At 36.9% G+C, this 12,614-nt stretch overlaps 3 protein-coding genes and 1 non-coding gene across 6 annotated transcripts; 1 reads left to right on the top strand and 3 right to left on the bottom strand.

Moving 5' to 3' along the window:
• Positions 1-503: 503 nt before the first annotated feature.
• On the bottom strand, positions 504-1,018 carry LOC104721773 (uncharacterized). Its single transcript, XM_010439841.3, has one exon. It carries the CDS (start codon positions 1,016-1,018, stop codon positions 707-709), a length of 312 nt encoding a protein of 103 aa, XP_010438143.1. The 3' UTR covers positions 504-706.
• On the bottom strand, positions 504-5,754 carry LOC104721772 (eukaryotic translation initiation factor). Of its 2 annotated transcripts, XR_015572026.1 has the most exons (11): positions 5,396-5,709; positions 4,969-5,168; positions 4,442-4,513; positions 4,140-4,235; positions 3,859-4,002; positions 3,664-3,761; positions 3,486-3,573; positions 3,057-3,407; positions 2,722-2,964; positions 1,561-2,631; positions 504-1,182 (listed from the first exon to the last, which is right to left on the bottom strand). XR_015572026.1 is itself a non-coding variant. In XM_010439840.3 (10 exons), the coding sequence occupies exons 1-10, from the start codon at positions 5,487-5,489 to the stop codon at positions 1,618-1,620; spliced, it is 2,400 nt and encodes a 799-aa protein (XP_010438142.2). In that variant the 5' UTR covers positions 5,490-5,754; the 3' UTR covers positions 1,343-1,617. The 2 variants fall into 2 exon arrangements, 1 of the variants encoding a protein (XP_010438142.2); XM_010439840.3 differs by lacking the exon at positions 504-1,182 and having other exon boundaries at positions 1,343-2,631; positions 5,396-5,754.
• On the bottom strand, positions 4,623-4,730 carry LOC147933637 (small nucleolar RNA snoR103). The gene has a single exon (XR_015573515.1). It is a non-coding gene; the product is annotated as a small nucleolar RNA snoR103 (small nucleolar RNA).
• Positions 5,755-5,808: 54 nt separating the features above from the next.
• LOC104721771 (translation initiation factor IF3-4, chloroplastic) lies at positions 5,809-7,899 on the top strand. 2 transcript variants are annotated; one of them, XM_019231611.2, is made up of 9 exons: positions 5,809-6,323; positions 6,406-6,445; positions 6,535-6,594; positions 6,681-6,733; positions 6,824-6,873; positions 6,999-7,032; positions 7,131-7,203; positions 7,307-7,399; positions 7,502-7,899. In XM_019231611.2, exons 1-9 carry the CDS (start codon positions 5,974-5,976, stop codon positions 7,667-7,669), a joined length of 921 nt encoding a protein of 306 aa, XP_019087156.2. In that variant the 5' UTR covers positions 5,809-5,973; the 3' UTR covers positions 7,670-7,899. The 2 variants fall into 2 exon arrangements, 1 of the variants encoding a protein (XP_019087156.2); XR_015572024.1 differs by having other exon boundaries at positions 5,817-6,323; positions 6,980-7,032.
• The last annotated feature ends 4,715 nt before the right edge of the window (positions 7,900-12,614 follow it).

Here is a 12,614-nt window from a genome sequence, read left to right as displayed (position 1 = left end):
CAGCAGCAAAGAAAATTTCCGAGCGTCAAAATCTAATAAAATAATGGGATACCAAGGCTTTGATGCCAAATGTTAGTATTTGTCGTTCTCTTATTTGAAATAGAATTGTGAATGGTTTGCCTTGTGGTTTTAGTATTCCATGTTAGTTCTAATTGTAACTGAATTTGATTGAATTGATGGTTGTTAGTATTAGTAGTGGTAGACTAGAAACAAAAAGTAGTCGCATGTAGTTTGTGTGCCAATGACTAAAAATTGTCTGAGACCATTATCATTGTGACAATTATTTAGAGTATTCATACATTTTAAGTAAGAGATGTTTATACGAATTCATACAAATGTACTCACACGACATACATTTTAACAAATGTCCGCTCTCATTAGCTTTGGTTTAACATACATTAAAACCTATAAATTTGATAAAAGATTAATAATTTATCTTTCTTTTTTTTTTTTTTTTTTTTTATGTTCGCAGTTTCTACTGTCTTTCTCCTCCGTAATCACAATTCTTGAAGATAGTTAGTTATTATTCATTTAAAAAAAAAAAAAGACAACTGTGGAACCACAAGAGTTACAAACTCAATCTTGGCCGGAAAAGAATACAAAAACTCATTCGCAAACACAAAGTCAAACAAACAAGCAAACTCAAGCCATTTGACGTTAAAAAAAAAACAACAAGTCGCAAGCTTTATTATCTTGGTGAAATAGATTAGAATGCGGCGAGCACTAAAACAAAGGAAGTTACAACAGTAGATACATAGGTAAATGGGTTAGAGAGAAGAGTTCGAGTGGCTGCTGATTTGTCCTTCTTCTTCTTCTTGCTTTTGCTTTTCCTCACAAAAACTCGAAGGTGATCATGGTGTTGACCGTGAGACTCATCCGCGTTCTCTCCATGTTCAACTAGTTTCCGACCCAAAGGAACGATCTTGCTTCCATAAGTATCGCATGAAATAATGAGAGATTGAGAGAGTAACAATAAGGAGATGATCAAGAACCAACCAAGAAGAGAAGGAGTCCTCATCTTCTTTTTCAATTAAAATGAGTTGAAGAAAATAATATTTATCTTGTTTTTGAACTTATGTGTGTGTGTGTGTGTAATTTATAGAATCATGGGGAAAGAGGGGTTCACTCTCTACTTCGTGCACACAACCAAAAAGAACGAGATCCTCCAACGACTAGGCAGCACTGTGATGAGAGATAAACATGACAGCTCATTAATGTTTTTTTTTTGGGGAAATCTCTGTCGCAAGAGACATTTTGCCACGATCCATGGTCGATTAAAACACAAATCTTACTAACTACTACTCACATTTTCTTCGATTAACTTCGTGTAAAAAAAATATACTTGATATGTAAATTAAACTTTTTCATTCCAAATAACGAGTACAATTTAACAGATTCCCTTCTTTTTCCTCATCTTGAACAAAAATGAACTAAGGCACCAAAAATATAAAACACAAATCAAGAAAAACAGAACAGAGTAACAAGATTGAATCTAATCTCGATTACAAGTATGATATACTTAACATTTTTCAATATAAATGATTTCAAGAAAGATCTAACCTGTTTTTTGTTTCCGGGGAGCGTAGGCCTTAAACTGATCTGTTGAGATGAAAGAACCTACACCAAACTACGGCAAGCCTCAACCTCAGCTGCTTGCGTAGCCAGCAGAGACTCACTAACACTCCTTATCACAGCTTCCAAGACTGCTTTCTTGAACCACTCGTCTTCCATTTTCATTAGAATCTCTTTCACCAACTCAAAATCCGATGCTTTGGCCATAACCAAACTACCAAGGATCTCCCCAAAGTTGTTAGGCGCTTTTGGTAGATCGATCCCAATGTCATCGAGCATACACCCGTAAAGCTGACAACCGTTCCCTATGTCTTTAGGAGTTAGAACGTTCTTAGAGACGAGATGTTCCAAGAGTTTGGCCACTGGTTCAACGCAGGGCGGGTTCTTGTCCAAGCCGAGGGAGATAGCGTCCTTGACGAGCTCAGGATGGTAAGACGGGCTTTTCAGTTCCTCTACACACTGTAGTGCCTCATCCAATAGACGGACATTGAAATATTCCTCCAAAAGCGACTTGGTCTTTCTACTTAGCTCTCCTGTGTTCAAGCTAGTAGCTGTAGGAAGAACCACCTCCTGTGGCTGTGGTTGTGGCTGTGGCTTCTCCACAGTTGGTCTGGTCGGGGAAGGAACAGGTTTAGGCGACTGAGCACCATTACCTTGCAAAAGGGCACTTGGTCTACCGTTCAAAATACCTCCACTTCCCTGAGGTAGCAGCCTTGAATTAAACGACAGTGACTTGTCAATGATAACCGGAGACTTCACACGCCCAGCGGGGTGTGGATTCTGCCTATTGCCTCTGGGCATGGAACGGGACCGTGCCATCTCCCAACCATCATCATCTGTTACAGGCATCCCTGGCATCTTCCTAGCGCCTGGCATGCCGGGCATCATTCCTCCAGTACCCGAACGTCCAAGGAAGTTTCCAGAACCAAAATTTTCTGCTCCACTGGCATCAGCACCACCACGATTGTTATTATTTCTCATATTCGCCATGGCACCAGGGCGCAACCCAAGATTCTTTTCTGCCTCGGAATGAATCTCAGTGATTTTCTTGGCTTTCATCTGCCATTTTCACAGCAAGAACAAAACGTAAGTACAGATAGGTAATTTTGTAAGTCATTACAGATAAGAACAGGTACTAAAAATTCCTACCTCCTCACGCCTTGGTACCCATTTGTTAGCTCGCAGATCAATAACATTACGGACCATAAATCTCATGCGTGGCGGAAGCATCGGATGCATAGCTAGTTCCTTTAAACGCAAGAAGTACATGTCGTTTATACTCCGTGATCTTGGACTCTCATCTAGTTGTTTCCCAATGGTGATGAAAAACTGACAGAGAGCCTCTACATCTTCCTCCCCTGGGCATGCTTTATTGTCCTGTCCTAAAAGCTCCTGTAACCAGACACATGTTTACCATGAGCTCTACAGAGAAGTATTACATGCAATACACTAAAGGTACCAAAGCAAAGTGCGAGTCACAATACTTGAACGATGTGATGAACTATCTTCTCGGGCACCATCTTCTGCTTCAGAAGTTCACCAATCAAACGAATATTCCCTAATGTTCGTAGCTTCGCCATTCTTTCCTTGTCCCTTCGTTCCATTTCTTGCTCTGGATCAGTCATCCGTCTGACTTCTTCCTTCAACATGTGAGCGCCTTCAAATGCTTCTTGGCAATTATTCAATAGCACTCTTTTGAATGTTATTTCTTTCCCATCAGCTTCCTCCGATGGAAACGAAGGGAGCTTTCCGTTGATATCACAACACAAAAGGGCATACATCTGACAAAATGTGGGCTCGAGTACAGCCTTCTCAAATATCAGCTGTATCACTCCCTGCGTTTAGAGATAAGAAAAAATCAGGCCATGAAAAGAGAGTTACAAACAAGACAATGCACACGGAACTTGGAATACCTTTAGAGTTTCTGCAGAAGTGATTCCAGAGTCAATTAATTGACCTTTGAGGAGATCGTACTTCTCCGGAGTCAGCTTGTTCAGAATACTAGAGAGAAGTAGAATTAGATGAATCAGTTAGCTACATACTCCAAAACAAAAAGACAAACATTCATTATAGTCATGAAGAATGTAATACCCTTTCACGGTCTTGAGGACTTGGTCCTTTTCTGATAGCGTTCCTCTTCTAGCTGACCATGGGACTTCTGCTTTCACCAGGGCAGGAGGAGGGCCAGACTGTTTTAGTAAGTTATCATGTTAGTTACAAGCCAGAACAACACAAAAGAAAACTAAGGTATTGTCTCAATAAAGTGTCAGAATAGTCAACACTTACTCCTTGAATTGATCCAGTATGCGCATTTCTAGGTTCGCGTTGGTCATCCCTTGACTTTTCTTTACTTGGGGAAGCTATTGGTGCACGACTGTGCCAATCGCGGTTGTCAGGCTCTGTGAAACGATTCTGGAGTGGATTTGCAAGCTGAAAACAACAAACAAGGAGGGTATAAAATCTGATGCTAGTAACATAATAAATTAGTCAAGTGTCCTTGGTTTATCGACAAATGTAGACAATAAAATGAAAAACAGAGGGAAGAGGGGGAAGAGGAAACCACTCACCTTACTTTCTGAGTGGCTCCAGCTCTGCTCTTCGCCAAAAAGATCAGATGAAATCTCCTGACTGAGCTTCAGGATTTCATCAGAGACTTGGATCGCCTGCATAACAAAAAATGGTTAATGACTAAGTTCAAGGGTATATAATCATAAGGAACCTACATCAAGAATCATCTTGGACCTCAAGGATGCTAACCAGTATGAGACAGTTAATTCAGAGCATACCACATAATTATTACCTCTCTGAGTAAAACATAGAAACCAAAAAAGCAAATTGACTAATCTATGCATGAAAAGCAAGTAATTACCTCTCTAAGCTGAAGCAGCTGTTCTCGGGTGAACCTCAAAAGCGCACGACCCTCAAACCGTGAGTCTCCTCTCTACAAAACATATACAAGTCATTAAACTTCAACCTCAGAATTCAAAACGACAGATGAAAAACAAGATTAGATTTTGAACGAGTGAGCTCAAATCAATAGTACATCAGTAGTATATATGTAGGTCCTTTATGAGCATCAAAAACTAATAGAATGCCCACCTAAAAAGCCTACAAGTATTGATTTATGTCCACATTTACAGCAAGGTCACATTGTTTAAGCGCCCCACCAAGAATTAGGACACATTGCATGATGTTCAACATACAAAAAAAACAGTAACTCTCAACCAATAAGAATCAGCTAAAAGATCCAAACTTTATCCACAAACCAATTCAATACCACAAGAACGAATACACCCTTCAAAATTTACAGCTCATCTAACTCATAAGAACGTGACAAAATTAAAAAAATCAACACACAACAACAAAAAAAAAAAAAAAAACAGAGGATTTATCAACCTTAACGGCAAAAGAAGGAGCGTCTCCGCCATTGGTAAGATCAGAGGAAGAAGATAAGGAAGAGCGTGGGGCAAAGAGTCTACTTCCTCCACGACCACCTCCAGGCCTCAAGCTCAACACAGAGTCACCTTGCTGCATCACTCGAATCTTTCGTTCACGGTAAAAAGGAAAGGACACAAACAGAGTCGGTTCTGAAGAAACTGCAAAAAAGAAACCATTAAATCACTGTCACACACGGCAATCAACTCGACGCAACAAAGTATTACAGATTGAATCAGCACACAACTTAATCTAGATGGTAAAGTTGCTACAAATACGCAGAGAGTTAAGTTTTATCAATCAAGACAGAGCTATTGGAAAAAGGAAGAACAATGATGACGTCTAGCAATGCGAAAGAAGTATTGAATCTGAGAAGGCTTTTGCTTACCTGAGAGAGAGTTTGAGAGGAAGAGAGAAGAAAGAGAGAGAGAGAGAGAGCGCGGCGCAGAGCGTTGATGCTGTTTTATTGTTCTTTTTAGCATGCCACACCATTTTTTTAGGGTTTGGGCCAAAAAAAAAAAAAAAAAAGCTAAACCATTTTAGAAAACATGATTAAATTAAACATTAAACCATTGTTATATAAACATACTGATACTAATGTATAAAATTGTTGTAAATATAAAAACTTTAGTGCTGCTTTATTAGTGAATAAAAGAAATTATTACTTTCACTTGAATTAAATTCTGAACAAACCTAAAATATGACCTAGAAATTATGTTTTTGCTCTATTACTATTAGTGATACTGTACTTAAAAAGTATAGAGCACATCAATCACATTCTTAAAGATAGAATTAATTTTTATGCTTACGCGAAGCAGAACAAAAAGTACGTACATACATATATGTCACTTTCTAATCAATAAGCTAATTCACAATTTCTCTGTTTCAATTATCAAAAAAAAAAGGCAAAATCTTTTTTAAAAATTAGATCTTTTTCAGTCTGGTGTGTGTAATATTTTGGATAAGATGATTTTTTTTTGTTTCCTTCTGAATCTGATCTGTCAAATTGGTAGAGAGAGAGCCATGGCTGTGATCACGAGCACCGTCGGATTCAACGCCATTCTCGCCGCCGGAGCCACCAAAAGTAAAACGGTGTCTCATCGTACATCCTCTGTTAAATCTAAGCTCTTTGGTCTCAGACTCTATCTAGCCGAACTGTCACTTGTTTCTCTCCCACCTTATCATCGTCGTTGCCCTGTTATCACCTGCCGTTACGGTGGTGGCGGCGGAGGTGCTCGGTTTCCACTTCCAGGAAATAGGAGAGGTAGGCAAAAAGAATCAGAGGATGATGATGCGCTTGATATCTCAGCTATTAGGTAAATTTGGAAACTTTCACTGGATTAATGAAATTTTGATTTGATTCTGATGTATAGTATTGATAATTTTCAAATTGAGTAGGTCAGCCACTGTAAGGCTTATCGATGATCAGCAGAACATGGTAATTGAATTGAATTGAAGTTGCCTCTTGGTGTTAACAACTTTTGATTTCAGCTAAAAACAGAACCAATAATATATTTTGTTTTGTAGATTGGTTTAGTTTCCAAAGATGAAGCGGTTCGAAGAGCTGAAGAAGCTGAGCTTGATCTGGTTTGTGTTTCTTTTGAAAGCTTGTATTTTTATCTACCTTAGCATTATCATCACTAAGTATTTGGTATGCCGGGATTGGTTTTCAGGTGATTCTTTCGCCGGATGCAGATCCTCCGGTTGTCAAAATGATGGATTACAGGTATACTATTATCTTAAAGAATGATTAATTTGTACCGTATGGATTGTCTATAGAGGAGAATGATTTTTTTCCTTTTTGTTTCATTATCAGTAAATACAGATACGAACAGCAAAAGAGGAAAAAAGAACAGCAGAAGAAAAGTATATGATCATCCTTCTCTGCTTATTAACTGGAAGATAATGTTAAAACTATAAGCTCACTTACTTGTGTCGTATTTACATGGCTGAATGGATTGTGTAACTGAAGCTTTGTTCTTATATGTCAGCTACTCGCATGGACTTGAAGGAGCTTAAAATGGGGTAAATATGAGCCTCTCTTTTGTTTTTTGTCGTTGCGATTGACCTTGTTTAGAACTGCTTCTTTTCAAAAGGTTTCTGATTTTTTGTTTCTACGGTAGTTATAACATCGATCAGCATGACTATTCTGTACGCATGAGAGCAGCTCGGAAGTTCTTGCAAGATGGTGACAAGGTTTTTCTCATTTACTTTTTCTGTGTTACTACCGGAACATTTTAGGGCGAGTTCTGTCCATTCTAATTACATTTTACTGCTGCGACTCTTGTTATGCACTCAGGTTAAAGTGATTGTGAACATGAAAGGCCGGGAAAACGAGTTTAGAAATATAGCTATTGAGCTCCTTAGACGTTTTCAGACTGAAATAGGAGAGGTCTGTATTGTCCTCTACTCTTTTTTCTTATTGAAGTTTGGTATCGAATTGGCATGTGAATTGCCCCACCTTAAATGGATCGTGTTTGTCAACATCCTGCAGCTTGGAACTGAGGAGAGCAAAAACTTCCGGGACAGAAATTTGTTTATCGTCTTGGTGCCAAACAAGGAACTTATTCGGAAAGTGCAAGAACCGCCCTCAAAAAAGAAGAAAAAGCCAGCGGATGATGAAGTTAGAACAGCAGGTATAACTGCAACGCAAGATATATGATACGCAATTGTCTGGTATCAAATTAATCACCGGATAAAGATTGGAGTGCTAGGCATACTTATCTGAAGATATGATATCTGGTAAATATTCTGCGAGTTTGAGAAATTTATGTATAGTTCTTTTTTCTACTATGCTGCTTGCATTCCCATGTGTCTGTAACCATAGATATAGATTGTTTGAATGTAAGATCTTCCTCAAATTGTTTTGATATACCTTCAAGTTTTCAACAATTAAGCGTAGTCATATAGATTGGAATAAGGATTCAAAACTTGTTGAGTCAGAAAAGAATTAGCAATTATGAGTGATATAATGTTACAGGATGAGTACAGTTTGACTTGTGTTAAGGCCAAAAACAGGTCACTACCAATAATGTCCGCATGAACAGTCGAATCGACACCATAAGTGATGGAAGCGGTTGGCGTCTCTACAACAGACACTCTCTCTGTGATCTTTGAGATGAGTTTGATTGCGGTGTGACAGTCTAAACACACCCGAAGATTCTTTATGATCCGGATTTCAGTTCCTGGCTCAGTGGCTATGACTCCAAAGGCAATGGCTAGGCCTCACAACATAAATTTGTAAACAATTATTACCTCTGGGGCCATCTTGCAGGATTAGATGCACACATGTGATATAACTTTTTTTTTTTTTGTAATACCTTAGGTTTTGAACTTTTAAGCTCAAAATTGAAGAGGAGAGAAGAAAGAGGAAATCTATCGAATAAATAAACACATGTGTGTCTTCTGGGTTGTGAGATGACGGAACCGTTTCCTCAAGAAGCTCTTACCTTGAAGATGATGGCTTTGTTTGCGGCTTCGATAACTTGAAATGCTCGGAGATAAGGATATCGAATTACTATTATTCTCTTAGCTAGATATGAAACTAGGTGAGAACAGAGTTATAAATAGAGAAGAAAGAAATGTCTTTTAACATTGTTTTCTGGCTAGTCTCTGATTCAACAAAAATATATATATCTTATCAAATGTTTATCTGAATTTTCTTTATTTTAGATATGAGAAAATGTATATAGGAAGACTTCAATGACCCTTCCTAGTCTTTTGTTTTCAGAATATCAGAGTCATTTACTTTTAAAAATAATGACTTTGTTAAGGAACATCCTACTGTGCCCCTGAAACAGTTTTATACATGCTCATTACGATTAAACAGCTTTATGTTCAAAAGTACATAAAAATAAATATATAAACATGCTCTTATGTAAAAAAAGAGGTACATATGAAATCTCTAAACAAAAACATATATAGCACTCTCACTTGGAAGGCACGCATGAAGATCCTTAGATTATCTCTCCTCACCGGTTTGGCGTTCAGCGCTTTTGTTAACCGGCCGTCAAACACTAACAACGCCGTTGTCTTGAGTGGCGCATTAATATATGATGGTTTTTAGGTGTTTTTAGCCATGATATAAGTCTTATTTATAGCGTCTTTTTGATATTTTTAGAGTTTTTTGAGTCTTTATAGGATTTAGCATAGATGAGAGCATAATGAAGCTAAATAGGAGGATTTGGAGCACATTCAAGCATTGAGGCTAAGCTGTGAAGTTGGGAGACAAGTTCAGAGTCTTGCATCGGTCGATGCAAGTGATGGTGTCGATCGATGCATCATCCAGCAGAAAAATCAGAAGTTTTCTCACAAGTTTTGAAGGTTTACAAAGTTGCCTTAAAGTCTTCCATATTTGCATCATTAGTCCCTGAACGTTTTTAGGAATATAAATAGGATTTTTGGGTCATTATTTAGACCTAAGTTATTTTCAAGTTTTATTTTGTGCCACCTTTTGAGAGACAGACCTTGAGAGCTTTTTGGGAGAGACAAGAACCCAGCCCTGTTGAGAGAAACTTTTCTAAACTCTTTTGTTCTTCTCTTTTGAATTTAATGATATCTATTTTATCCATGGTTTTTGTTTCATTAATCATGTCTGAGTAGATCTCTTGTTAGGTTCAGGGTTCTTCATAGGATTTTTATGATTTATTAGATCTGTTATTTTTAGGATTCTTTATCTTTCTAGATCTTCATCTTAGCTTGTTCTTCATATTAATTCTTATTGATCACCTAGAATTAATTCTTCATGTTTATTTACTTTAATGGGCCTTCTCAAATGGGCAAGGCCTTGTAAGCATACAGGTTAAAACAGTTACAAAATGAGAAAACAAAAATCGGTCCATTAACAAAAACGAACTCTTCTCCTGCTGATTTAAACGTGACCTGAAGCAACCGATTGGAACAGTAATCCCGGCGAAAGCGAGACCCACTCTTTTGTGGCAGAGACAGTAAGGTGAACCATTGCCAGAAGCTTTCGAAATCTGACTCCGGTTCAAGCTCACCAACTCACCTGACCCGGAACATATCTCCCGGCCTGTTCCAACTCACCTGACCCGGAACATATCTGTCTTCTACCAAGAGCATCCACCTCGGTTCTTCTCACCATCCAAAAGAATCCACACCGCCACAACCACATCAGATGGAGGAATCCCTCACCACCGCTGTCGGGGAAGGATCTTTGCTCACCCCTGCCTCCTAGAATACTCCAAGACCTACATGAAGCGCCGCCTGCCTTACCTGACAAATGACAAAAACCAACCGCAAAGCACCGCCTCAGATGGAGTGAGAAGACAGATATGATGCTAGGCATCAAAACCACCATCGGGGAACCCTAAAGATAAACCCCCAGCCCCTCATTTCTCCTCCAAGCCAACGAACCACCAGGGAGACAAATCGACACACAAATTCCTCAAACCCAGATCCGCCAGATTTAGCCACAGATTCGACGCTGTCCTCAAGCCTTGGAAAACTATAATTACAAACAACATGATGACACAAAAGCTAAAAAAACATACTTGCATCCAAAGCAAGTATATCTGGGAGAGAGAAGCCTCTGTATTGGGACTTTAGTTAGCTTCCGGGAAATATAAAAACAAAACAAACCCTGGATAGAGTTATCGGCGACGGCGTTCCAAGCAGATCAGTGACGAGTTCTAGCTGGTGCACAACGTTTGCCAGGAAACAAAGGTTTTCCAGTTAACATCTCGGCAAATATGCAGCCAACGCTCCACATGTCCATCGCCGGAGTGTACTGCACAAACATACCAAATCCATAAGCTCACACATCACATTATGCATAAGGTTTTATATGGAAACGGAACAAGAAATCAGGATTTCAGAATTTTACGTTGAGAGTAAAATTCGTATTATTTTTTTATATACATATATGAACTATCTTTTTATATTTATTAAATTGTTTACATTTTTAATTTCTTATAATTTTAAAATTTGTTAAAACAAAGTTTTAGCATATAACACATGACAAAAATCTCTAATTATTAAATCTGACATTTGTCGCGATCACATGAGTTACTAACTTTGAAAACTAAGATTTATATAATAACATAGTATTGAATACGCTATCGAATCATTCACCAATTGAAAAACTTAAGAAAATTACATTAATTTCTTATTTTGATTATCTTAATTTTTTTATATTATGTTAATCACTAATTTTAACACATTAAACTTTATATACTTTAATCACTTTTCTTTATAAATTTCTTTTTACTATATAATTATAATAAATAATATTCACAATTAATTTACAAATATTTTCCTTATTAATTGCACATATTTTCCTATTGAAATTAGTAATTTAATAGATAACTTTCCTATTATAATTACTGATATAATAGATTACTTTTGGTTTTTTATATTTTGGAAAATATGAAATGTAATCCTTTTATTTTTAGGTTTTTTTAATTTTTCCTATAATTATTAAATAAAATTTCTTTTCACAGTTGTCAAAATATTATCAATATACTTGACACATGTCACGATTATATGAATTACTAACTTTGAAAACTAAAATTTATATAATAAGATATAAAATAAAGACGAAAAACAATTAAGAGGTCTAAAACAACAATTATATGTCTAAAAGATCTTAAATTTTGTATTTTTTTAATAAAAATCATATTCATATAGAAGAATTTTCCAAATTTTTTTTTACAAATTCAGAAAACATAAATATTAACCAATATTCATATAACAGGAAAACTAAACAAGAATCAGTCTTTATATATGTTATAAACAAAATCAAATTCTAGCATTAAGCATCATCTTTTACTCCACTATAAACATGAAAAAAAAAAATATAATATACAAATACAAGAAAACATGAAACACATTTGAGAAAACAAAAATAGTTAGGATTCTTAGGGCTTAAATAAATAAAAATAAGGAAAGAAATTTTTTTTGTTGACATAAAAATTTGGTTTTGAACTCAAGTGGAAAACATAAATGAAAATATTTTTGAACCATTAGACCAAAATTTTATATATTATGTGGGGGCCGAGGCTAGCTGATGCCTTTTTTATACAAGACAGCCGTGAGGCTAGCCAAAACAACAGGCTGCACTGCTTACTTAGCCCTGGATATCATTACCTTACCGGACGGCACAAAACGTGTGGCCATTCGATACACTCATCACTCTACGAAGAAGGTGAAAGACCCAGAAACCAAGAAGATGGTTACAATGGTGAAAGTGACAGATGTGGTAGTGACAAGTGACAAAAGAGACGGTAGATGCTCTCTCAACCTGGTGGTCGGCGATGAGACCCACGACCTAGCGAAGGTGGCTGCCTGAAGACTGAAGAGAGAGAGAGCCGGTAAAAAAAACGATCGGTAAAATAGTAATTCCACTATTTCTTATTATTATTACTAGATAAATACCCTGTACAATACTATGTGCGGGTTTATGGCTTACCGTTTTTTAAATAATTTTACTATTAATTTTTTTTAGTAGAGTTTATCTTTGTAAAAATACAATTTGATGTCGACTGTTTAAATATTTCACATAGGTTTTCTCATTTTATAATTGAATAAATTAGATACATGCATGAACAACTTTGTTTTGAGAAATATAAACATTATACTATTCTTGT

Source organism: Camelina sativa, chromosome 11 (genome assembly GCF_030686135.1).
Source record: "Camelina sativa cultivar CO46 ecotype springtype chromosome 11, ASM3068613v1".
Taxonomy (NCBI): Eukaryota; Viridiplantae; Streptophyta; class Magnoliopsida; order Brassicales; family Brassicaceae; genus Camelina; species Camelina sativa.
Note: the sequence above shows the minus strand (reverse complement) of the source record. Positions and strands in the feature narration are given on the sequence as shown.